The 25,000-nt window shown below is 34.0% G+C and overlaps 2 protein-coding genes across 4 annotated transcripts in view; one reads left to right on the top strand and one right to left on the bottom strand.

The window, feature by feature from the left end:
• Positions 1-21,245, bottom strand: part of LOC137616603 (methionine--tRNA ligase, cytoplasmic-like) — a 76,349-nt gene extending 55,104 nt beyond the window's left edge. Inside the window, exon 1 of the mRNA XM_068346497.1 lies at positions 21,052-21,245. The gene's annotated coding sequence lies outside the window, so the exon portion shown is untranslated. The remainder of the gene's footprint in view (positions 1-21,051) is intronic.
• LOC137616604 (uncharacterized) overlaps positions 174-25,000 on the top strand; it is a 54,526-nt gene continuing 29,699 nt past the window's right edge. For 2 of the 3 annotated variants that reach the window (XM_068346500.1, XM_068346499.1), the window contains exons 1-2: positions 174-383; positions 9,074-9,122. In XM_068346500.1, coding sequence (XP_068202601.1) covers positions 337-383; positions 9,074-9,122 — 96 coding nt within the window. In that variant the 5' untranslated portion in view covers positions 174-336. Of the gene's footprint in view, positions 384-9,073; positions 9,123-19,663; positions 19,688-25,000 lie in introns of all 3 variants that reach the window. The other variant, XM_068346498.1, reaches the window with a different exon arrangement.

Here is a 25,000-nt window from a genome sequence, read left to right as displayed (position 1 = left end):
TCTTATACTACAGAAGACTTTATCTGCATGACTAAAGATTTGATATATTGATATACCCTCTCAATATAAAAGGATAAAATGGGTTGGTGCCTCTTTAACAAATGTCGGCATTCTTCTCCCTGGCCGAGCAACGACGGTCTCTAACGATTTTTCCTCAGTGAGGTTCAGTCAGTCACTCTGGCCTTGCAGTGGAGATCAGCTGGATCGGGCATGGCCTTTCCTCTTCCTGGATTTCTCCCTTCTTTACTCGCCCCCTCCTCAACCTCATCCTTCTCCCATGCCTGCACCCACGATATTTGAGCTACGGCTGTCGTGCCCACGCCCATTGGCCGCACCATGGGCACTTGCATGTCCCGGTGCTGGCCCCATTATCCGGATCCCAGGTATGTGGTAAAGTAAGAGGCCGCCCTCAGATGTCTCTCTCTCTCTCTCAAGTTTCAACCCAAGAATGAAACTACGGTTGTCATGGTGGGTTCGCCTTAAACGTGTTTCGTTTAAAAATATCCATTGTGATTCATATACCATTAAAATGAAATAATCAATTATACTTTTTATTATTTTGTTTTCAACGAGTTTGAATTATTAGTTTCAATCTTAATGGATAACGAACAAGATGATCTGAGTGATTATGTGTGAGTTAAAATCGTGATCAAAGGTTAATATTTTTTTTTAAATCAACTATTGTTTGAGATTACGCCTAAAGGAAAATCAATATCGATGTAATTAAGTGGAAAATTTGATCGTCTCTGGAAAATATGTTGATTCTCGTAAAGAAAAAGATCTAAAAGTTTAGAAATTGCAACTTTGTTCCGATCATTTCTAAGACAACACGGAGCAGGGTCAATATGGGGATGAAGTGAACAGAGTTCCTACAGTGATGATTGATTGTTCGTGTTCCTTTGTTCTTGCGTCATTTGGTTTGGAAAATCTCGAGCAAGGTCAGTTCTAACACCGCTGTATCACGTTGTATTATCTTGACGTATTACGTAATACTGCCTGCATTATGATTGAATTCGATATTCTACCCTTTTTAGAAAGTAAAATGTCATGGTCAGTAAGTTGTGAAGGTTTTTTTTTTTAAAGATACATATATGGGCTACACAAAAATTCACATAAACATACATACACATGCATACACACATATGTATATGTACATATATATATATATATATATATATATATATATATATATATATATATATATATGCATATAATGTACATGTACAGTAATATACTTTTACACACACGCACACACACTATATACACATATATATATATATATATATATATATATATATATATATATATATATATATATATATATATATATGTATATATATATACATATATATATATATATATATATATATATATATATATATATATATATATATATAATGTACATGTACAGTATATACATACTTTTACACACACACACACTATATATATGTATATGTATATATATATATATATGTATATACACATATATATATATATATATATATATATATATATATATATATATACACACACACACATATATATATATATATATATATATATATATATATATATATATATATATATCCTCTTCATACATATACATTTGTGAATGTTTCCCTTTAAACATAGACAAAGAAATATGAATGATTGTAGTGTCATGACGTTTGGAAACTAAATCTGGGATAAGCTTATGGCCGGGATTAGAATGACTGAAATACCTGTGATCAGTGCAAATAGTTCAAGATTAACTGTTTATAATTATTGCCTGAAAATGATTGCTTATTACTGCATTGTCCTATGCCTAAATTCTAATTCATATTTACTGCATTCTCCCATGCCTAAATTCTAATTCATATTTACTGCATTCTCCCATGCCTACATTCTAATTCATATTTACTGCATTCTTCCATGCCTAAATTCTAATTCATATTCAGTGCCTGAAGATTTGATGCGAATTATATATATCGCTTAGAAAAATCGAATTTTCATAATGAAATATGAAGGATGTTCTGAGAAAGTACTGTATATCATGAGATATGTGCACTGTTGAAGATTTGCTGTAAAAAAAAAAAAAAAAAAAAAAAAAAAAAAAAAAAAAAAAAAAAAAAAAAAAAAAAAATCCTGGAATAAATGTTGCCAGGCATTTACTGTTTTAAAAACGGATATATTGACGTAAAGGGGTGATGTTATGGTCACTAATCTGTAAGAAATAATAAAAAAAAAAGTATGGTAAAATTACGGTAGCCTGTATTTTGCTGTAGTACGGTTGAGAACAGTATATTTTTACGGAGAATTTCCGATTAGAAATATGGTTTTTCTAACAGTGTTTAGAGAGTAGATGATATCAGTATTGCTGAAGGTGGAAGATGGAGGCGGTTAAGCTACAGATAGCGAAAAAAGTAATCATATTTGAAAAACAACGACGTAAGTAAAGACTAAGAATAATAAAAAATAACTAGACTATTGAGAGTGATTGCATAGTAGAAAGATGCGAAAGATGAATTAACAATGGAAAACTAGAAAGAGAACGCAACTCGTAAAACGGAAAAGAGAAATTTAAGGTTAAAAGGTGAAAAACAAATGAGGCTTTAGAAAGTTTGAGTTGACAACACGAGAGAGAAAAAACATAAAACAGCCTAATTACATTTCAATTAGTAGAGATCGTTTAAAAGAATAAGTAATGGATCATAGCATAAGAAAGAGTGTGTGTAAATGTAGAAGAACATTAAAAAGTGAACAGCGAAAGAAGAGAAAGATTAATAAGTACCGAGCATAAAGAAAGTAGGAAACAAGACCACAGTAAAAACAAAACACACACACACCAATTACTATTTAGCAATGTGTTGGAATTGGAAAAAAAAATATGAAAATAAGGAACGGAAGTAGAAGTGAATTGGCTTAAAATAGAAAAAAAAAGAGGGAAGAATTAGCAATAAAATGAGTGACGGATTATAAAACAAAATGTGCTATGTAGTGTGCAGCAGTGATATCAAAGCTAAAAAGAAAGCTAGAAAAAAGATTCTATGAAAGCGAGTGATATCAGAAAAGGATAAATACCTGTGATCAAAGGAAGTAACAGTAAATAATTTGTTTTGGTATGGTAAACAAGTGACCTATGATATTGTAGACAAGAGACCTATGGTGAAAAAGTGATCTATAATATGGTAAACAAATGAGCTATGATACTGTAAACAAGAGACCTATGTTAAACAAATGACCTATGGTAAACAAATGACCTATGATAAGGAAACAAGTGACCTATGATATTGTAAACAAGAGACCTATGATAAACAAGTGACCTATAATATGGTAAGCAAGTGACCATTGATATAGTAAACAAGTGACCTATGATATGGTAAACAAGTGACCTATGATATGGTAAATACGTGACCTATGGTAAACAAGTGACCTATGATGTGGTAAACAAGTGACCTATGGTGAAATAGAATGGTTGCAGAGAGTAAGGACGAAAGTGAACCGTTGTTGGGAAGAAAGTCTGAGGAGAGTGAGCAGTTTTAGAAAAGGCAGTATGACGTGTGTTAGCAGTTTTAGGGAAGAAAGTCTTATAAAAGCCAGTCCTCATAGGGAAGAATGTTTGATGAGAAAACATGGCCCAAGTTAGCAGTTTTTGGCAAATACTTTTCTCACTCTTCTCAACAACAGAGCACCAGGTTTTGTTGATATACAGCAATGATTTTTCTCTGTAATAGATGAGAACCGGTTTTGGGGCAAATTTCAATGTCTCTTTCCAAGAATAGACGGCCTTTAATATTTAGGTAAATAAATTCTGCTTAAGCTTTACCTGAGAAAAGAGGAGGACTAGATTTGGACAAATGTCGCTCTATCTCTTCTCGAGAATAGAGGAGCGACAAATCTCGAGCTAGTGTTGCTCTAACCTTTCGAGAATAGAGCAGCTCTGTTTTGAAAAATGTTGCATTGACTTTTCTCAGGCATATAAAAGCTCTATTTTTCATGCAGATATTGCCCTAAATTTACTAGCATAGAGGAGCACAAGTTTTTGAGAAAATATTACTCTAACTCTTTACGCTAATATAGTATTACCAGGTCTTGATAAAATATTCCTGTGCTCTTTCTCGAGAATAGAGGAACACTATTTTGTTGGCAAATATTGCTCAGACCTTTTTCGAAAATAGAGAAGGAATTAGAAGTGCACCAGGGTTTTTGAAAATATTGCCCCGGCTCTTCTCGACAATAGTGAAACACCAGGTTTTGCCCAATCATTGTTCTTTTTCAGTGTAGAAAAGCACCAAGTTTTGGGCCAATGTTGCTCTTAACCTTTACATGAATAGAGTAGCGTCAGGTTTTGACAAATAATGCTCTGACCCTTATCGAGAATTAGGAATGGAGGAGCACAAGGCTTTTGGCATATATTGCTCTAACGCTTCTCAAGAATAGAGGAACGCCAGGTTTTGGGGGAAATGGTGTTACTTCTATAGAGTACAGGAGCACCAGGTTTTGAGCAAATATGCCTTCGACTCTTATCGAAACAAAGTAGCACTGGTTTTAGGGTAAATATTTTTCTCCCTCACCTCGAGAATTGAAGGGCACAGATTTTTGGCAAATGTTGCTCTTACTACTCTTGATAACAATGGAGTACCAGATTTTGGATATAACTCTAGAATAAAGTAGCACCAATTTTAGGTGAAATATTGCTCTAAATCTTCCCTTATAAGAGATGATCCCCAGTTTTAAGCCAAATTTCACTGTGCATCTACCTAAGAATAGTTAAATTAGTAGAACTTCAAAAGTTCAAACTTGCAGCAAATGCTTTTATGTTAAACAGGCTGACATAAGTCTTTTCTAGCCTATATATTAATTATCTGTTTTAATGTTGTTAATGTTTTTTCTTTTATATTTTATCTTAATTTTTTCATTACTTTTGATATCGTTTATCTATTTCCTTATTTCCTTTCCTCTCTAGTCTATTTTTCCCTGTTGGAGCCCTTTGGCTTATAGCATCTTGCTTTTCCAACTAGGGTTGTAGCTTGGCTAGTAATAATAATAATAATAATAATAATAATAATAATAATAATAATAATAATAATAATAATAATAATAGAGCACCAGAATTTGGGAAAATGTCATTCTTTATGTCCAAGATATTATAGAAAATAATGGTTTGCTAAGCAACAAAAGCAAAACCAAAGATATGTCACTTGTGCATTTGTATATCACTTGTGGATTTGACAATATTGATCCCTATCATAACATGAAATCATACTCTCAGTCTCATCCTTACGGTACCTGCTTGTGTTTCATTGCTGCTCATAAGGATTGTTGCTGGAACATTAACCCTCTGCTTCATCTATCTGAATATGCTGTTATATACATAATTTGCAACTGTATGATTTTGTTATGCATTAAAAAAGGCCAGCTTCCTACTCTTCTCCTAGTAGGTAGTAGGTTGGCCAGGGCCCCAGCCACCCGTTGAGATACTACCACTAGAGAGTCATTGGGTCCTTTGACTAGCCAGACAGTACTACACTGGATCCCTCCCTTTTACTTTGCCTACACGTACGCTGAATAGTCTGGCTTATTCTTGCCACATTAGATGTGGAAAGCAGCTCTTCTAGAAGGACTCCCCAAATCAAGCCATTGTTCTCTAGACTTGGGTAGTGCCATAGCCTCTGTACCATGGTCTCCCCCATTCTTGGGGAAAAGTTCTCTTGCTTGAGGGTGCACTCGTGCACACTATGCTATCTTATTTCTCTTCTTGTTTTTTTTTTTTTTTTTTTTTAGTTTTTAGTTTGTATACGAAAGGTCTAGTTTATTGTTGTTATTGTTATCAAAATATTTGATTTTCATTGTTCATTACTTCTCTTGTAGTTTATTTATTTCATTATTTCCTTGCCTCATTAGGATATTTTTCCCTGCTGGAGCCCTAGGGCTTGTAGCATCCTGCTTTTCCAACTAGGGTTGTAGCTTAGTTTGTAATAATAATAATAATAATAATAATAATAATAATAATAATAATAATAATAATAATAATAATAATAACAAAAGAGTAACAGTTTGCTGACATGGTAAGACTTTGCTTTAGAATCGAGCAGCACCAGTTTTAGGGAAAATGTTGCTCTGACTCTTCTCCAGAAGAGATGAGCCCCAGAATTTATTCAAATATTGCTCTAACTCTTCTTGAGAATAAAAGAGAATCAGGTTTTGGGCAAACATCGCAGTGTTTTTTTTTTTTTTCAAATATTTTCTGCTATGGAAATCATTGAACATCATCGTTTGGTAAGCAAATTTAAAACCATAAAGATTCCACTTGCATATTCTATTACGGAGTATAATCCTACTTTCAGTGTCATCCTTATGGTACTTGATTTTGATTGTGTTCCATTTTTGTTCATAAGGTTTGGTAGCGCCCTTGCCTGGTGATCGCCAGACTGGGGTTTGAATCTCGCTCAAACTCGTTAGTTAATTTGGTACTGCAACCTCACCAGCCTTGTGAGCTAAGGATGGGGGTGTTTAGGACAGCATATAGGTCTACCTTCTGAGTCATCAGCAGCCATTTCCTGGCCCTCCCCGGTCCTAGCTATGATCATATTTATATATGGTCTGTCTCTAGGGCAATGTCTTGCTTGATAGGAAAATGTCACTGTTCATTGCCTCTTCCATTCATGAGAGGCCTTTAAATCTTTAAAGATTTATATGTCTGAATATGATGTTAAATACCTAATTTGCACCTCTACACTTTTGTTATTCTGTGATAAAACAGTTTAGCCTCTTACCATATATGAGGGTCTTTGCGGGCTTTCGTCTTTCTTACCAAATATTTTCACAATTTCTCTATGCTAAATTAACATATATAACAAATATAATGTATTTTTACATGCAGTGATTTTTTTTTTTTATTTGTTGAGCAATTTTCTCAGGGAGATCATTCAGTGTTGGCATAGGTAGAAGGTTGGCCAGGGCACCAGCCGCCCTTTGAGATACTACTGCTAGAGAGTTATGGGATCCTTTGACTGGTCAGATAGTTCTACATTGGGCCGTTCTCTCTGGTTACGGTTCTTTCCCTTTGCCTATACATACACCGAATAGTCTGGCGTATTCTTTGTAGATTCTCCTCTATCCTCATACACCTGACAACACTGTGATTACCAAACAATTCTTCTTCACCCAAGGGGTTAAATACTGTACTGTAATTGTTCAGTAGCCACTCTCCTCTTGTTAAGGGTAGAAGAGACTCTTTAGCTATGGTAAGCAGCTCTTCTAGGAGAAGGACACTCCAAAATCAAACCATTGTTCTCTAGTCTTGCGTAGCACCATAGCCTCCGTACCATGGCTTTCCACTGTCTTGGGTTAGAGTTGTCTTGCTTGAGGGTACACTCGGGCACACTATTCTATCTTATTTCTCTTTCTCTTGTTTTGTTAAAGTTTTCATAGTTTATATAGAAAATATCTATCTTAATGTTGGTACTGTTCTTAAAATATTTTATTTTTCCTTGTTTCCTTTTCTCACGGGGCTATTTTCCCTGTTCGGGCCCCTGGGCTTACAGCATCCTGCTTTTCCAACTAGGGTTGTAGCTTAACAAGTAATAATAATAATAATAATAATAATAATAATAATAATAATAATATGGTGGACAGTTATTTATTCTAACGCGAAGCCAAATTTATAATGGCATTATAGTAAGGGTATTTTCGCGTTATTTACTTCGTAGGTTCTTATCAGTCTCAAGTTTGAACAAGAAAATAATGGTTTCCTTTCAACCTTTTGTGTAATCTGCCAGTGGCAATATCGCTGGGTCAAAAGAAATGATTGTTGAATGCTGAATAAAGTTTGTCTCTGATATGATCAAATGAAGGTCAAGTCAACTCAGTAAATATTTGATCAGATCTAGGCCAAAGTTTGGCTCGCGTATATATATATATATATATATATATATATATATATATATATATATACATATATATATGTATAGCTATATATATATATATATATATATATATATATATATATATATATACAGGTATATATATATATGTATATACATATATATATATGTATATATATATATAGTATATATATATATATATATATATATATATATATATGTATATATATATATATATATATATATATATATACAGTATATATATATATATATATATATATATATATATATATATATATATGTATATATACATATATGTATGTATATATATATATATGTATATATATATATATATATATATATATATATATATATATATACAATATATATACACAAATTAAATCCTAATAAGGCAATAACTAAATATTTACATTTATCCGGATCCACAGGAAGAAGCAAAGACTTAATTCATTTACTTATATTTGCGGATCTTTTCTCGGAGCTCATCCCCAAATCAGTCCAGTGCCTAAAATTAAAAGTTACGGGGTATAAGTATGCCCTCTTTCGGGCAAATAATAATGTTACAATGAAAAAAAAAATGGGACCTCCACTTACATATGTTTGTGTATAATTAATCTCTTTTACTTATGACCTTTTCAGGAGTATACAGAACGTTTTCATTTAATTCTAGGAGGTTCTCTTAATTGTAGTATTTGTGATAGAAGCAAAATTAGAAGCAGTACCAAAAGTAGCAAAACCTTTATGAATATTATCATCATAATGTGAATAACTGAAATAATAATACCAATTCCCTAATATCGCAAGAGGGTCTGCCCCTCTCTTTTGTTCTCCTGTACTTCTCTTTCTCCTTATTTCCTTAATCTTTCCCATCCCGAATACCTGCCTTTGAGCTATAAATTGGATTGTATCCAGGGGTACTCTTCCTTTCCCCATATTCCCCACTTCCCTATCATTATTATTATTATTATATTATCATCTTATTTATAAAAATGGTAGAGATTTATTGTAAACATAAATACCTTCATAAGCATGTACCAGGCTTAAAAAATAATGAAAGAAATCATGCCCGAAAATTGGCCAGCCTTTGTTTTCCCTCCTCTTGCCTCTAGATATCGTAAATGACAAAAGATCCAAAAGGCAACATTCTTACTCCACCTCTGACAGTTCTTTTGATATCTTCCTTTCAGATACATACCAGTGAGGAGTCGTTACCTGAGGCACGAGGAGACAGTTCAAGTGAGTTGATATTTGTACATTTGTTTTATTTATCTGTTTACATCCTCTCAAAAAGTACTGATAAGTGGAGTTTCGATCTATTCGCTAGTATCAGTTAAAAGTATGTCTTACGAAACTGAACATAGTTTTATTTGACAATAAACATTGCAAACTAGATCCATAATAGTGGCATTCACTAATTCATTGTAACATGAATTTTGAATTTGATGATACTGCTACCGTTGCTGGTACGTCATTGATTATTAAAATCATGATTATTATTTCCATTTCATTAACCTTGGGTATGTCAATATGACAACACCTGGGGACATTGTTTGGAGTCAATAGATAATGATACTGATTAAATCCTTATTTCGGAGCTGTTGTTACAAAAATAACGCCGTAAGTGAAAACAATTTATCTTTCGATTTGTCATTATTTTGAAATTCAGAGAACTACAAAGAAAGGAGTTACGGAAACAAATAAATTTAATCGTGGATAGTGCGATTATAACCGAGACTAAGAGGAGCTATGGTCGAAATTCAAATAGATATCGTGCTAAGAGGAAACGTGAGAGCTCGGCGTAGCTCAGGGCGGAAGAGGTCAGGCTATAAAGTGAGGGGGTGAGCGTAGGCATCCCTTAGTGCAGTGTTTCCCAATCCTGGGGTAAATTACCCCAGTGGGGTAATGGACCCGTATTTTTGGGGTAATCAGGATGTTCTGAAATTGAGTTATTTACTTTCCCATAATTATTGCTATAATTCATACACAAAATCTGCAATAATTATTTTATAGGAAAACTCAATAATTTTAACATTGATGTACAATAGCGGGCTACATGATCCATACAGTAATACAGTTCATCAGGTGGCTGCAAAAAAACATCCGATGTTACCGGGTATATGTTCAATGGGGTAAATGATTAGTTAGAAATAAAATTTTGGGGTAATCATTTAAAAAAGGTTGGGAAACACTGCCTTAGTGTGTTGATGTGCAGAGCGCGGTCTGACTCAGCAGGTGATGAAGAGCCAACGTTGATTAAATGTTGATGTGCGACGTCAACCAGAAATTGGAAATGAGGATAGGAAATCTGAACAGTTGAAAGGCAGTATAATGTCGGTGATGAAGAAGTTCCACAGGTAATAGGCACCCTAGAATGAGATTGTCTGCTTCTCAGTGCCGTGGGTGGGGACAGTAGACCCGTTGATAGTCAACAGGCAGTCATCATCAGACCTATAATTACAGGTTTACGCCATTAAGAGTGAACGTAGCAGAAGGGAACGACTGGCACCAGCATATACCCGAAAGCGCCCATTAGATCTTGAATCATGCAAAAAGAAGAGATTATTTTATTTGTCTACCTACATGCTTTTTTTACCATTGACAACCAGAAGCATATTTCTTAAAAGAATCTGGAGTGGTAGAAGCACAACTGACAGTGAGGGGCGTGATTCAGTGCCTGTTGAAGGTACTGGTTGGGGCGTGGGTGCGGGAGTGGGCGTGGCCACGGTGTGGGACGGCATAGGTAGGTGGTGGGTGACTTCATTGCCACTCGGGCATGTCACGAGCCGCACCTCAGCTGCAGTCAACGTTGAATGGTAGTCCCCTTCGTCAGGAGTGGATATTTTAATGGAGTTCTTGGTGGTGGGGAAGTGGCTATCCATAGGGCATCCACTCTAGTCATCAGATCCTTCCTGGGCCAGGTGTCGCATCAGGAAGGTCGGCTCACACAGGTTCAGGCAGTCGTTGTAAAAAAGTGGCACGCAGTAGGTTCAATTCACGAGGAAAACCGTCTGCAGGAGGCTGAAGGCAAGATATACTGTTAACTTATGATCTAACAATCGTTGTAATAGCTGAAAAACCTTGGCTACACAGGAAGCCAGCTGCGGTGACTACTGCTCCAGAGGGTATTAATCGGAGATTTCTGGAAAGGTGTCATTGAGGATCATAACAAGGACTTAGGCTAGTCTGCTTTGCTGCTGGAGCGGATCATGCCCTTGATGGGGGAAACGAACCTTGGTGCGTTGAAATCAAGCAAAAGCATCTCTGCTGGTGAAGGGCGAAAGTTTCTTTGTGGCAGCGTAGACAAATGAGTCAGTGTTAGTGGTGCACATTTTTGGAGGATATGGCAGTTGAAGTGGTGAGCTGGGAGGCAGGCTGGGTGTTTGAGGTACTCCGTAGGCTTCTAGTGTGAATCACTTGTGAGCTCCTGAATAGTTTAACTTTATTTAGCGAAAGGCATAGGTATTTATATGACCTCCAATATGCCACATAAGGGTGACAATTGCTTTTGTTGTTTATGTTGAGTGTCCCTTGCAACTTGGAAGCGTTGCAGTTAGAGAAGTGCCTAAGGTTGACATTGACTAAAAATTTGACAGTATAATAATGTTAATGAAAAGAGTTGAAATTAGCGTGTGTTACATTTAACGGCTTTTGTCGTTTAGGCTGATTGGTGTCCGATGGAGGTTACTATGCTGGCTGCTTGGAAAAAGGAGCGAGAGAGAGAGAGAATTCTTCTGTACTTAAATGGGCGTTGCTTGTTGCACGTGAATTACAGTCTTGAATGACGTTAGAATTATTGCCAATTGATTGCATCTATGTAGAAGGGTGATGATCTGGTAGGGGTAATTTTTTTTCCTTTTTTTTTTGGGGGGGGAGGGCCGTGTCATATATATATGGACACACACACACACACACATATATATATATACATATATATATACATATATATATATGTATATATATATATATATATATATATATATATATATATATATATATATATATATATATTCATATTTGAGAGAGAGAGAGAGAGAGAGAGAGAGAGAGAGAGAGAGAGAGAGAGAGAGAGAGAGAGAGAGAGAGAGAGAGAGAGAGAGAGTTACAAGAAATTACAAGGATTTTGGATGTCTCAAAGACCTTAAGACCTTTTAGTCCATCCGCAACGATTCCATTTGCTCTAGGGTAGAGCAGAGAGAGAGAGAGAGAGAGAGAGAGAGAGAGAGAGAGAGAGAGAGAGAGAGAGAGAGAGAGAGATGTACCCCTTTATTTTTAAGACGGTTAGATATACTATTCTATGACTAATGAGAAAGAGAGGTGTAGTCCTCTAATTTTAAGTCGGAGAAATAGATGTACCTCTATATTTTTGCAATAGAGGGAATGAGAGAAGTACCCTTCTGTGTGTGATTGATTGATTGATTGATTTGAGGTTTTCTGGCTTCCTGACATCTTCTGTGTGTGTGTGTGTGTGTGTGTGTGTGTGAGAGAGAGAGAGAGAGAGAGAGAGAGAGAGATGTACGGGTCTATATTTGAGAAAAGATGTGCTCGTCTATTTTTCGAGATGCATATTTATCAGGCGAATGAATGTGTTCATGGGAACCTTGCACAGAGCTTGAGACCCTGAGGCTATTGTCATTACCAGGGGATTCAGAGCACAGTGTGCTCGTCTTCCAAGGTGGAAAACGAATTACAACCAGCAGACGACACCATGAGAGGATTTTGATATTCGGATCCACTTTTCGCTTTTCTATTTAATCATGTTCCGGCGACTTCTGAGAACTTTTTCGGTTTTCTCCTCAGATTCATTCTTACTCATTCACAGTACGCAGGCGAGTCGTGGGCTTCACGTAGTAACTCATGGCACATGAAAGATAAATAACAAAATAAACACACACACACACACACACACACATATATATATATATATATATATATATATATATATACATATATATATATATATATATATACATATATATATATATATATATATGTGTGTGTATATATATATATATACATATATATATATATATATATATATATATATATATATATATATATATATATATAAGTTTCTGCTTCATACTGGGATCGAACCCCAGGCAAGGTTACTACCAACCATGTCACCAGAGGGTTCTATTTGAAGGGGTTAGGGTTCGATCCAAGTATGAGGTAGAAATTTATTTCTACTCAAGCACGATATTATTTTTTACTTTCATATATATATATATATATATATATATATATATATATATATATATATATATATATTAATGAAAGCCTTATTTTTCCTCTTCTTCAGTCCCCTCTTTGTGTTGAACAAACTCGAACCAGTAAACCAGCACCTTGAAATTTGTCCAAGCAATAAAATTTGTCATAGGTTACAGTCGTAGGCTTTCTTGAGAGAAAGTTCCTATGCTGACATAAGGCCAGCTTAATCTATTCGACGCACATAATACATTGTAAGTTTTCTCAGTTTCAAAGAAAAAGATATAGCTGCAGTATATTATCCATTGAACAATGGTATAAAATGAGAAAATTCTGACGTTCTAATCAGATATGCCTATAAGATCGCAAATCTCATCAGCCTTCGCAAAACTGGATGTTATCACGAGCAGATGGAAAGCCATGAAAATGGTGATAAGATGATGATAAGGGGATGATCATGATGACAATGAACTTGATGGTTATGAAACTAAAGTTGCAGCAGTGTACGCCTTCTGTTGTGGCTTTTATTTCTGCCATATACCGAAGGGTAAGTCGGTTTAATCAAGCACATTTCTATGAAGTCGTTGTTTTCCTTTAGTTTGACAAATAAATAAAGAAAATTTATGATTTCATGGATGCTAGAACGAGGTCTCCAATGAGTTTCTTTTTGATACGGAATTTATTTTGATGATAATAATAATAATAATAATAATAATAATGATGATAACAATGATAATAATGATAATAATAATGATAATAATAATAATAATAATAATGATAATAATAATAATAATAATGATAATAATGATAATAATAATGATGATAATAATGATAATAATAGTAATAATAATAATGATAATAATAATAATAATAAGGATAATAATAATAATAATAATGATAATGATAATAATAATAATAATAATAATAATAATAATTATAATAATAATAATAATATACTGCACAACAATCAATTTAATTGGCTTTTTTATTTTCGTTTACTCGACCATATTTAAAGAATGAAATAAGAAATCAATTTCCATTAGCCTATATAAGAAACCTCTGAAATTTTGTCAATACATTCTCTCTCTCTCTCTCTCTCTCTCTCTCTCTCTCTCTCTCTCTCTCTCTCTCTCTCTCTCTCTAAGTGAATGTAAGTCGGAAATAAGGAAAAAGAATTTGAACGAGGAATTTGGGCAAAAGTTACACATTTTTAAAGGCAAATTGGAATTCCGATAATTCGGACTAAAAAGACCTAAAGGGCAATAATGCTCCACGTTTAACTAATAAAGCTGACTTGATTACTCATCTAAAATTGTGATTAAAGCCGTTTATCTCCTGATCGTATGCTTTTTGTAATCAATCATTCATAGCACAAGAATCCGCTGACTTTACAGTTGTCAACAAGTAAATTATTATTATTATTATTATTATTATTATTATTATTATTATTATTATTATTATTATTATTATTACCAGCCAAGCTACGTCTCTAGTTGGAAAAGTAAGATGCTATAAGCCCAAGGGCTCCAACAGGGAAAAATAGCAGTACTTCTGAATGAAGTTACTACCTGAGGAGATGTGTGAGTGGCTAATGCGATGACGGACTTACGCATATTTTGGTAATGGATCCAAATACTAAGCACTTTGAGTGTCACTTAATTCCGTATGTCTATATGCATTTGACATTTGTTTAATAGGGCCTAGGAGGGATTGAGAGGAACCTGTTAGGGGGAGACGATCAAGAGGGAGGCAGAGAATTAGATGGCGAGTAAGGAAGAGGTTTGGTGGAAGAGAATGCCTTGGTTAAAAGGCATTGGAGAGGGTGCATCAGGCAACCGACCCTTTATTGCAGCGATAACGATGGGGAAGAAGAAGAATTGAAGATTTCTTAAAATACCTCCTGCTAAGATTTTGAATTCCTCATAGAAATTAAAATAAGAATTTTACCCAGGAAAAGACATGGATAAATAAATATAAGTTTGATTAGATAATAGCAATGCAAATATTTGAGATATGGATGTAAATAGAAACGAGATTCTAAAGACGTGGTTTGATAAGCATTAGGAAAGTAGTAACGAATATCAGAGAATCCTTCCATTTCTATGACGAAAATAAAGGTGAAATGTATCTGGTTTCAGTTTCATCAGAATAGATGCTCACCAGAACGTCAGCGGGGCAAATTAAACGCCACCCCTAAGTGCCCAACCACAGCAGTGGCCTCCCAAGCAAACAGCTTAAAATCACGTTCCCGAATTGGGACCGATCTGCCGCCATGCGAATGGTAGGCGAACACGTTACCACTGTACTAGCCAGGAGGCTAGAATGAATAATGAACCAAAAAAAAAAAAAAAAAAAATCCTGAATAGCATAGGAAACACTAAACGCCTACCGTACGTGTACGAGAAGATTAGGAACGGCAGAAGGATATCAGAATAGAACATAACAAGCCCGACCATGGGAGTAGAGGTTGAAAATCGATTATGAGAAATGTGTAGGAAACACGGAAGGGAAGTGTAGGTCTTCGCCTTCCCTTCAAACAAGGAGAGAACGTCGTCATATTTCGAATATGGTGCAATTTAAGCTGACACCAACAGCAACGTGGAAGAAGAAAGAAGAGGAAAAGACAGTAAAAGCCAAATCTTCAAAGAATATTGGTGGGAGAGTTAAGAAAACTGATTTGGAAGCAAGGGAAGGTTTATAGCTCTTCGTCATGTTTGTAGGTTGTAGGTTAGCCAGGGCACTAGCCACCCGTTGAGGTACTACCGCTAGAGAGTTATTGGATCCTTTGACTGGCCAGGCAGTACTACATTGGATCCCTCTCTCTGGTTACGGCTCTTTTTTTTTTCTTTGCCTACGCATACATCGAATAGTCTGGCCTATTCTTTTCACATTCTCCTCTGTCCTCATACACCTGACAACACTAAGAGTAGCAAACAGTACTTCTTCACTCAAGGGGTTAACTACTGCAATGTAATTGTTTAGTGGCTACTTTCCTCTTGGTAAGGGTAGAAGAGAGACTTTAGCTATAGCAAGCAGCTCTTCTAGGAGAAGGACACTCCAAAATCAAACTATTGTTCTCTAGTATTGGGTAGTGCCATTGCCTCTGTACCATGGTTTTCCACTGTCTTGGGATAGATTTCTCTTGCTTGAGGGTACACTCGGCCACGCTCTTTCATTCTTGTTTCTCTTCCTCTTGTTTTTATGAAGTTTTTATAGATGTAATTTAATGTTGTTAATCATCTTAGAATGTTTCATTTTGATTGTTATTACTTCTCTTGGAGTTTATTTATTTCTTTGTTTCCTTTCCTCACTGGGCTGTTTTTTCCCTGTTGGAGCCCTTGGGCTTATAGCATCATGCTTTTCCAAATAGGGTCGTAGCTTAGCTAATAATAATAATAATAATAATAATAATAATAATAATAATAATAATAATAATAATAATAATAATATTTCTATGGAAAATAGGTCAACAGATGAGAAGAATGAGCTTTAGGTACAATAATTGAAAGAGGAGACTTGCTTGTAGAATTTGCTGAAAAAAACAATTTAAGAATCATGCACATTTTTTTTATAAAAATGAACATAGAAAATGGACGTGGAGAAGCTCAAAGGTAGAAACAAAAAGCGAAATAGACCTTATTCTCAGTGAAAGCGTTAATTTAATTAAAGATGTAACACTGTTCAACAAGTTATAGTCAAGCGACCATAGAATTGTGAGATGTAAAATTGTATGGATCTAAGAAAAAAAAATCAAGAAAGAAAATAAACACTCATGTAATAAGAGGAAAATGTTTGCAAGACTGCTCTCTACCTTTAGCTTGAAAAGCATATATTATTATATTATTTCACAAAGAGACACAAAAGACCTGAAAAATTACCGCTCAATAAATTTACTCTCAGTGATATATGAAATACATACAGAGATCATATTGATCAAAATGGAAAGATAGTCAGCCAAAATAGCAGGCAGGTTTTAAAAGCATATATTCAACAACTGACCATATCCATGTAATTGAACATTTAATGGAAAAATCAACTGAGTATGACAAAACATCATTCAGGGCACTTCAAAACTGTATGAAAGCTTTTGATTCTGTCAAAACTCTAGCAGTAATGAAAGCCCTTCAAAGACGAGGAATATAATTATGACACTTCTGTTAGAACACTTGCATATATCTATACGGGAAGTACAGCATCCTAAACCTACATAAAGATAGTGGGAAAATTCCGATTGAGAAAGAAGCTAGACAAGGAGGCCCCATTTCTTCTAAATTATTCACAACATGCGTAGAGTACGGTTTTGGAAATTAAGATCAGGAAAATATAGGAATTAACATTGATGGGGAATACCTTAGCATCATAAGATTTGCAAATGGCATAATTTTTTTTTTTTGTGAATCAGGGGAGGAATTTCAAAAGATGATAGAAGATTTGAATAAAGAAAACAGAAATATAGGCCTGCAAATGAATATGAGTAAAACTTAGGTAAAGTGCAATGTAAATACAGAGACAACAAATAAGTTATGGTAGAACCTTTAGAGATTGTTAATGAATATACGTACTTAGGACAGACAATAAGTGTTTCCCAAGGACATGAGACCGAAATTAAGAGAATGATAAGCATGGGATGGAGAGCTTTTAGTCAACAAAAAGGGAATATGAAAAGTAAAATGTCACTTTCTCTAAAAAGAAAAGTATTTAATGAGAGGGTTATATCAGTATCAACTTTAACATCAGAAACTTGGAGCCTTACTAAAGCCTTAGAACTTAAGTTAGTTACATCTCAATGATCTATGAAAAGAATAATGCTGAGATTAACACTAAGTTTCTCATCTCTTCCACCTTCACTACCTCCCTTTTACACCCCCCTTTCTATTTTCCCACTTTTGCTACAACTAATTTTGCTTAAACCAAAAAATGATCAGACATACCGTTAGCCATACCTTTAAACACATGCACATATTTCAATCTTCCAAGCATTCTTGTTATCAACACAATCCGTCAATGCCCTTTCAACCACTCTTCCATTTGCCACTCTTACCCATGTATATTTATTGATATTTATCTTCTCGGAAAAAAATTATTACTTATAATCAACTCTTGTTCAACACACATACATAGTTGTCTCTCACCACTCTCGTTTTCACATGGTATTCCATACTTTCCGATGACATCTTCTCTCTCTCCAGCACCAACTCTGGCATTTAAATCACCCAACACAACTGCATTATTTCTTCTACTCATTCCAGAAGTCATTCCGCTCTCCTTCACTTTTCTTACAAAGTGGCTCATACTCACTAACTAAAGTCCAACATTCCCTACCCAACCTAACCCTTACCCACATTAACCTAGGTGACACCTCCTTCCATTTGACTACTTTACCTGTCATCCATTCATTCAATAATAAAGCCACACCCTCAGTTGCTCTACAACTTTCAATCACAGAGACACTATCTATCACTTCACCCTTCCCTTTTATCTTTTTCTCACAAAAAGCCAGTACATCCATCCTTCTATTCCAAAACATACTTCTAATTTCACGTCTTTTACTCTCTATTGTAGTACATCCACGTACATTCAGACACTCCATAACAAGAGTGCAGGGAGCAGTCACTCTCCCCCCACCTCCTCTTGTTTGATATATCTCAGGAAATAAAAGTACAGGAAAGGGGATTCCCAGTCCTCTCTTCGCTTCTTATGACACGCAAGGATACGTTGGCGCTATTCTAATTTTTGTAATGACCCAGCATATGCATATATATATATATATATATATATATATATATATATATATATATATGCATACATATACAGTATATGTATATATACATACATACATAAATATATATATATATATATATATATATATATATATGTATGTATGTATATGTATATATATATATATATATATATATATATATATATATATATATGTACAGTATATATATATATATATATATATGTATGTATATATATATATACAGTATATATATATATATATATATATATATATATATATATATATATATATATATATATATAATTTTACATACATGTATATGTATATAAATATATATCTTATTTATTATTATTTGCTTTTTCATATAAATCAAATAATTATGTGGAAATTGAAACTAAAATCAAGTTTTCATAAGGGGCATTGTTGTAAGATTCTAACACACTCAATCTACAAAAGATCATTAGTATACATGGCAGTCCTAGTCATAATGAAAATAATAACATTATTTCATTAATCAATTCAATTATATACATGCCTTTTCATATGTTAACAAGTAATTTTTGGTTTTATTTATGTAAATCAATCGATGTATATAAGAATGTTAAGCCATAACCGAATAACATTTATCAGGTAATTGGTGTGTGAAGGCTTTTATAAATAAATGACATTGAACAGTTTGGCATCCACTTAATTGTATTCCATGTGGCCTAACATAGAATGTCTCATTTGAATTGGAATGTTGAAGGGAACAGAGTAAATAAAAAAAGGGAAATGGATTATGGAGAGCAGTATCAATGATCTAAAATTATTTTCTTTCTTTTTTTGCAAGCAGCTGGAACTCATAGTAACCAGGGAGGTAGGAATCTTTTCCAAATTTTTTTGTCCAGTTTTTCATATTTGATTTGCGACCCTTGCAATATAGGGTCTCAACTCAGCTGAAAATCTCTCTCTCTCTCTCTCTCTCTCTCTCTCTCTCTCTCTCTCTCTCTCTCTCTCTCTCTCTCTCTCTCTCTTTGCACACACAATATTTATCTTTCCTTCACAAACTTTACTAAATAAGTAGATGTAAAATGCACTGGCGCAAATTCTTCCATTTTTCTTCCTTCACTCATTTTTTTTCATTTTTTTCTTAGTTGAGCCTAAACACTATAGAAAAATAATTGATTTTAAATGCTAAGAATTACCCTATGTATTTCAGTGTGTTTAGAATATGGTTTTAAACAAAAGGTAGATCAGCACACACACGGGAAGAGATTTTTTTCAGACCACTGCACCTTTTTAATTGATTTTTCATGTCACCATAAAATATAGAGTAAGTGATATTTAAGCTGCTAAAACACCAATAATTCTACGTAAGTTTAATCCGCAAAATGAAAATATAAAATACCCTCAGTATTATCCATAAACAAGAAATAAATTTTTCATTACAAACAAACCAATAATCAGTATGCTTTCCCTTTCGTTACAATAAATATATATATATATATATATATATATATATATATATATATATATATATATATATATATATATATATATATATATATATATATATCCCTGATAGAATTTTAAAAATTGTCTTTTCCAAGATTTGATGTCTTTAGACTTTAGCAGAACTATTCAAGCAAGATTCTCTCTCTCTCTCTCTCTCTCTCTCTCTCTCTCTCTCTCTCTCTCTCTCTCTCTCTCTCTCTCTCTCTCTCTCTCTCATTATACTCAATATGCATTATCGATCATCTTGTGTCAAATATTAAAGAAAAAATATGTCGATTAATCAGCAATTTTGAAAGAAAGATAATGAAAACCGGTGTTAAATAGATGAAAATGATAATGGTAACAGTGACGAAGATGTTACTATTAAACTTTCTCAAAGAAATTTGAAGCATTATGGTGGAGTGGTTAAAGCAACTGTCATCAAGCGATAATACACATCAAGTTTATAACTCTTAGCGTTAAAGGAAAAAAAAACTTTAACAGTTTTAAATCTGTTTAAGTAATGATCAAATATGTGTAAAAGAATGAGACAGTAAACAAGCATTTGAGTAAATAAGAATGAATTCAGGGTACGAAATAACGTGAATTAAACAAAAAACTTGAAAGTTCTCTTAATCCGAAGGTCGCAGAAAGCTTCTCAAATAAGAAAATTAGATAGAATAAATTCATACGATATAGATTATGAAATATATAGATAAACAACTTATTATCTTAACCATCCCTTACCTTCACTTCTTCGACAATGGAATCTGCAAAAAGCTTGTAAACTTGGACACTTTGCGAAGTCTCCCTCTCCTTGGGGTCACAAAAATACGGTGGACTCGCACGATCACCTCTGCACCATAGTCCAAAAACATGCAATGTAAACGCAAATCCTACAACGGTCTAGCTCAACTTGTTCGCTCCAGAATGTTTACTGTACCGCACTTACTGTATATCACACACGTTTAACCACTGTAACGGTACTTCTGTTTTTTTGTACATTGTCGTTATCACTCTCCCCTCTCACTGATAATCTGTTCATGGCCGTATTTTCCTGCATCATTGTGCTTGAATTTTAAGCCGTTCTTGACTGGAACGGGTTGTATATATATTCATGCTCCGTCCAAATAAAGTAAGCTGTATTCGACTCGTCTCTCAGTCCCCTCCTAACGACTCATTTGCGCACTACTCAACACTAGAACGTTGGAGAACTGGAGGGAATTAAATGTAGAGATAACATATAGTATTTGTGACTTTGGTAAAAGGTTTGATTTAATCCGGTTATCGTCGAGGTGAACAATACTAGATCGTGTATATAAAGTCGTAGGAAAGAAGACAGATGTCAATGAATGTTTTTGTAGTCATTCATAAGAGAGAATCCCATTTAACCTCTTTCTGAATTCCAGTTTTATCTTTAAATCTTTAACAGCTTTTATTTTTTCAATTTCACCTAATTTCTAGTTTACAAAAGACAATTATCTAATTTCTTTATTGATATTTATGTTATTTGTCTGTTGTTTTAAAGTATGGTGATAAGGTATGAAGATGAAAACCTCACAAACAGAGAGGTACCGCATTGATCTTGAAGAAAATCAAGGTTTCTAAAACGTTTTTCTACTAGCAAAACTCTATATATATATATATATATATATATATATATATATATATATATATATATATATATATATATGTCTTATTTATAACTGTAATCGAACAGTTTAACATGTTTTTTCAAAAAGGCCCATAAAAGAAACACAGGAAATATGAATAAATCACACTATATTTCGGTCAATAAACATCGACCCTCTTCAGGATGTAAAGTACAAGTACTTTACATCCTGAAGAGGGTCGATGTTTATTGACCGAAATATAGTGTGATTTATTCATATTTCCTGTGTTTCTTTTATGGGCCTTTTTGAAAAAACATATATATATATATATATATATATATATATATATATATATATACATACATATATATCTATACACACATAAATATATGTATATATATATATATATATATATATATATATATATATATATATATATATATATATATATATATATATATATATATATATATATATATGTGTGTGTGTGTGTATATGCAGTATATACTGTACGCATATATATATATATATATATATATATATATATATATATATATATATATATATATATATACTGTACGCATACGTATATATATAAATATATATATATATATATATATATATATATATATATGTATATATATATATATATATATATATATGTATATATATATATACATACTGTACGCATATGTATATATATAAATATATGTTTGTATATATATACATATATATATATATATATATATATATATATATATATATATATATATATATATATACACATATATATACTGTACGCATATATATATTTATATATATGTATATATATACATACATATATATATATATATATATATATATATATATATGTACAGTATATACATAGGTATATATATATATATGTATATATATATATATATATATATATATATATATATATATATATATATGCAGTATATATATATGTGTGTGTGGAGACTAAAACCGGTCAGCTTTGGGATACAATGAAATTGAGAGAAATTAAAAGAACTGGAGAATCCTATATGGAGTTAAAAGATGGTTATATATTTTGCTTCAGAAAACATGAAAGGGGCAAATAAATTGGAGTGGGTTTTCTTATTGATGAAAATCATGCAGGTAACATAGTAGAATGTTACAGTATCAGTGATAGAATAGCAGAATTTATTATCAAACTAGCATATGTTGCTCATCATTTGACATTATAGGAAAAACTTCGACGAGTTTCAACTCTGCAGGCAGTTATTCCCTTTTTACCAATAGATAAGCATAAGTCATCACATTAGCAGATGCTCGTCTCTCACTACTAAATAAGCCATCATTATCAAGATGCTCCTCTGTATTAAGCTTGAGAGATAAGTGTGCGCTCCAGTATTATTTTTCCGAAGGCATGCATGAAGATCTAGACTCTGTGCGGCTACCAGAGCATTCTTTAGGTGATGATGAACTGGGTCCATTAGACTCAGATTAAGAAGTTGAACCTTTTTGGAAAGGCAATTTCATTAATTGGCTTTGGATTGAATGTTTTATTTCAATCTAAACTTTTTCACTTTCTTTTTTCAAGCTTTGTGAGGCTCTTTTTACTTTTATTTTGACTTTACTTTTACTTTATCTTATTTTAATGGCTGGTTTTCTGGTAGATTTTTCGTTTATTATTGATTCATATACATTATCGGTATTGTCAGAGTATAATTTTTTAGTTTATATTGGCATCCCAAAATCGCAATCACCACCCATTTTGGCACATATACTTTCATTTATTCCTGTTTTGGCCTTTGGATTGGAGTGGCTACATTTCAATGACTCATGGATGGCATCTTAAAGGACATCTTCTTCTGTATATGAATCATAAATGGCAATCTAATATTCTTCTCATCCAAATAGGACCAGCTACATCACGTATACATTGTCCTAAACCGTTTACAGCAGAACGGCCTTGTAATCAAGTAAGACAAGTGTACCTTTGGTGCTAAGGAAGTGGCATTCTTGAGTCATCACATGATTCCTGAGGGTGCTTACTACCTCCCTGAGAAGGTATTGAGAGTAGCCTACAGAAGTTCCTAGGCCCTCTATTGTCAAAGCTCGGCAAGAGTTTGTCTGCATGGTGAACTATTACCACTAGTTCTTGCCAGCCTTTGCCATCACTCTTGCCCATCTCTACGACTCTCTAAAGGGCAAGTAAAATAAAAACCTAGGAGGCGGCCTTCAACGCAAAGAAAGCACTGTCCATTCCTAGTGCTCTCAGCTTTCCCGGGCCAACTGCAACAGTCCTGCTCTCCACCTGTGCCAGTGATGTCGCTGTAGGGGTGGTACTCCAAGAAATGATCTTTAGTAGAAAACTTTCCAAGTCAGAATCCAGCTATTCCACTCTCGACTGCTAATTACTGGTGGCATATTTGGTTGTCTGTCACTTTCGCCACTTCTTAGAGGGATCGTCCTTTGTCATTCAAATGGACCATATGCTCCTTGTGCATGCTTTCACTCAACAGTTTGGCGCCTGGTTCAACTATCAATGCCGACATCTCTCTGCCATTTATGAATACAAGTGTGCCCTTCAACACATCCCTGGTAAAATGAATCCCGTTGCAGACACACTTTCCAGATACATGCTGGCCACCGTCCACCTGTGAATGGATTACAAGGCATTGGTAGAAGCTCAACAAAAGGACCCTGAGTACCAAACCTGCAGGGCATTCATCACGTCTGTCCATTGAGAAGATGTCACCCTCAATGACTCAAAGGCTACCCTCCTCAGTGATGTCTGTCCCAGTAGTCCACGTCCGGGGGTACATGCCACCATGCACCAACAGGTGTTTCAATTATTCCATGGCCTTTTACACCCCTCATACCAATTTAATACACAGCTACTGAAGTCGAAGTTCATATGGCATTGCATTACTAAAGATGCCAAGAATTGGGTCAACGCATGTAGTTCAAGCCAAATTTCAAGTGTATTGACACACTCATTCGGGTGCGGCCACTTTTCATCAACGTCAGCATAATTTTCCCCACATTCACATCGACGTTGTTGGCCCCCTACCCAAGTAACAAGGACACCGATA

The sequence above is a fragment of the Palaemon carinicauda genome, chromosome 22 (assembly GCF_036898095.1).
Source record: "Palaemon carinicauda isolate YSFRI2023 chromosome 22, ASM3689809v2, whole genome shotgun sequence".
NCBI lineage: Eukaryota > Metazoa > Arthropoda > Malacostraca > Decapoda > Palaemonidae > Palaemon > Palaemon carinicauda.
This window is presented reverse-complemented; position numbering and strand designations above follow the sequence as displayed.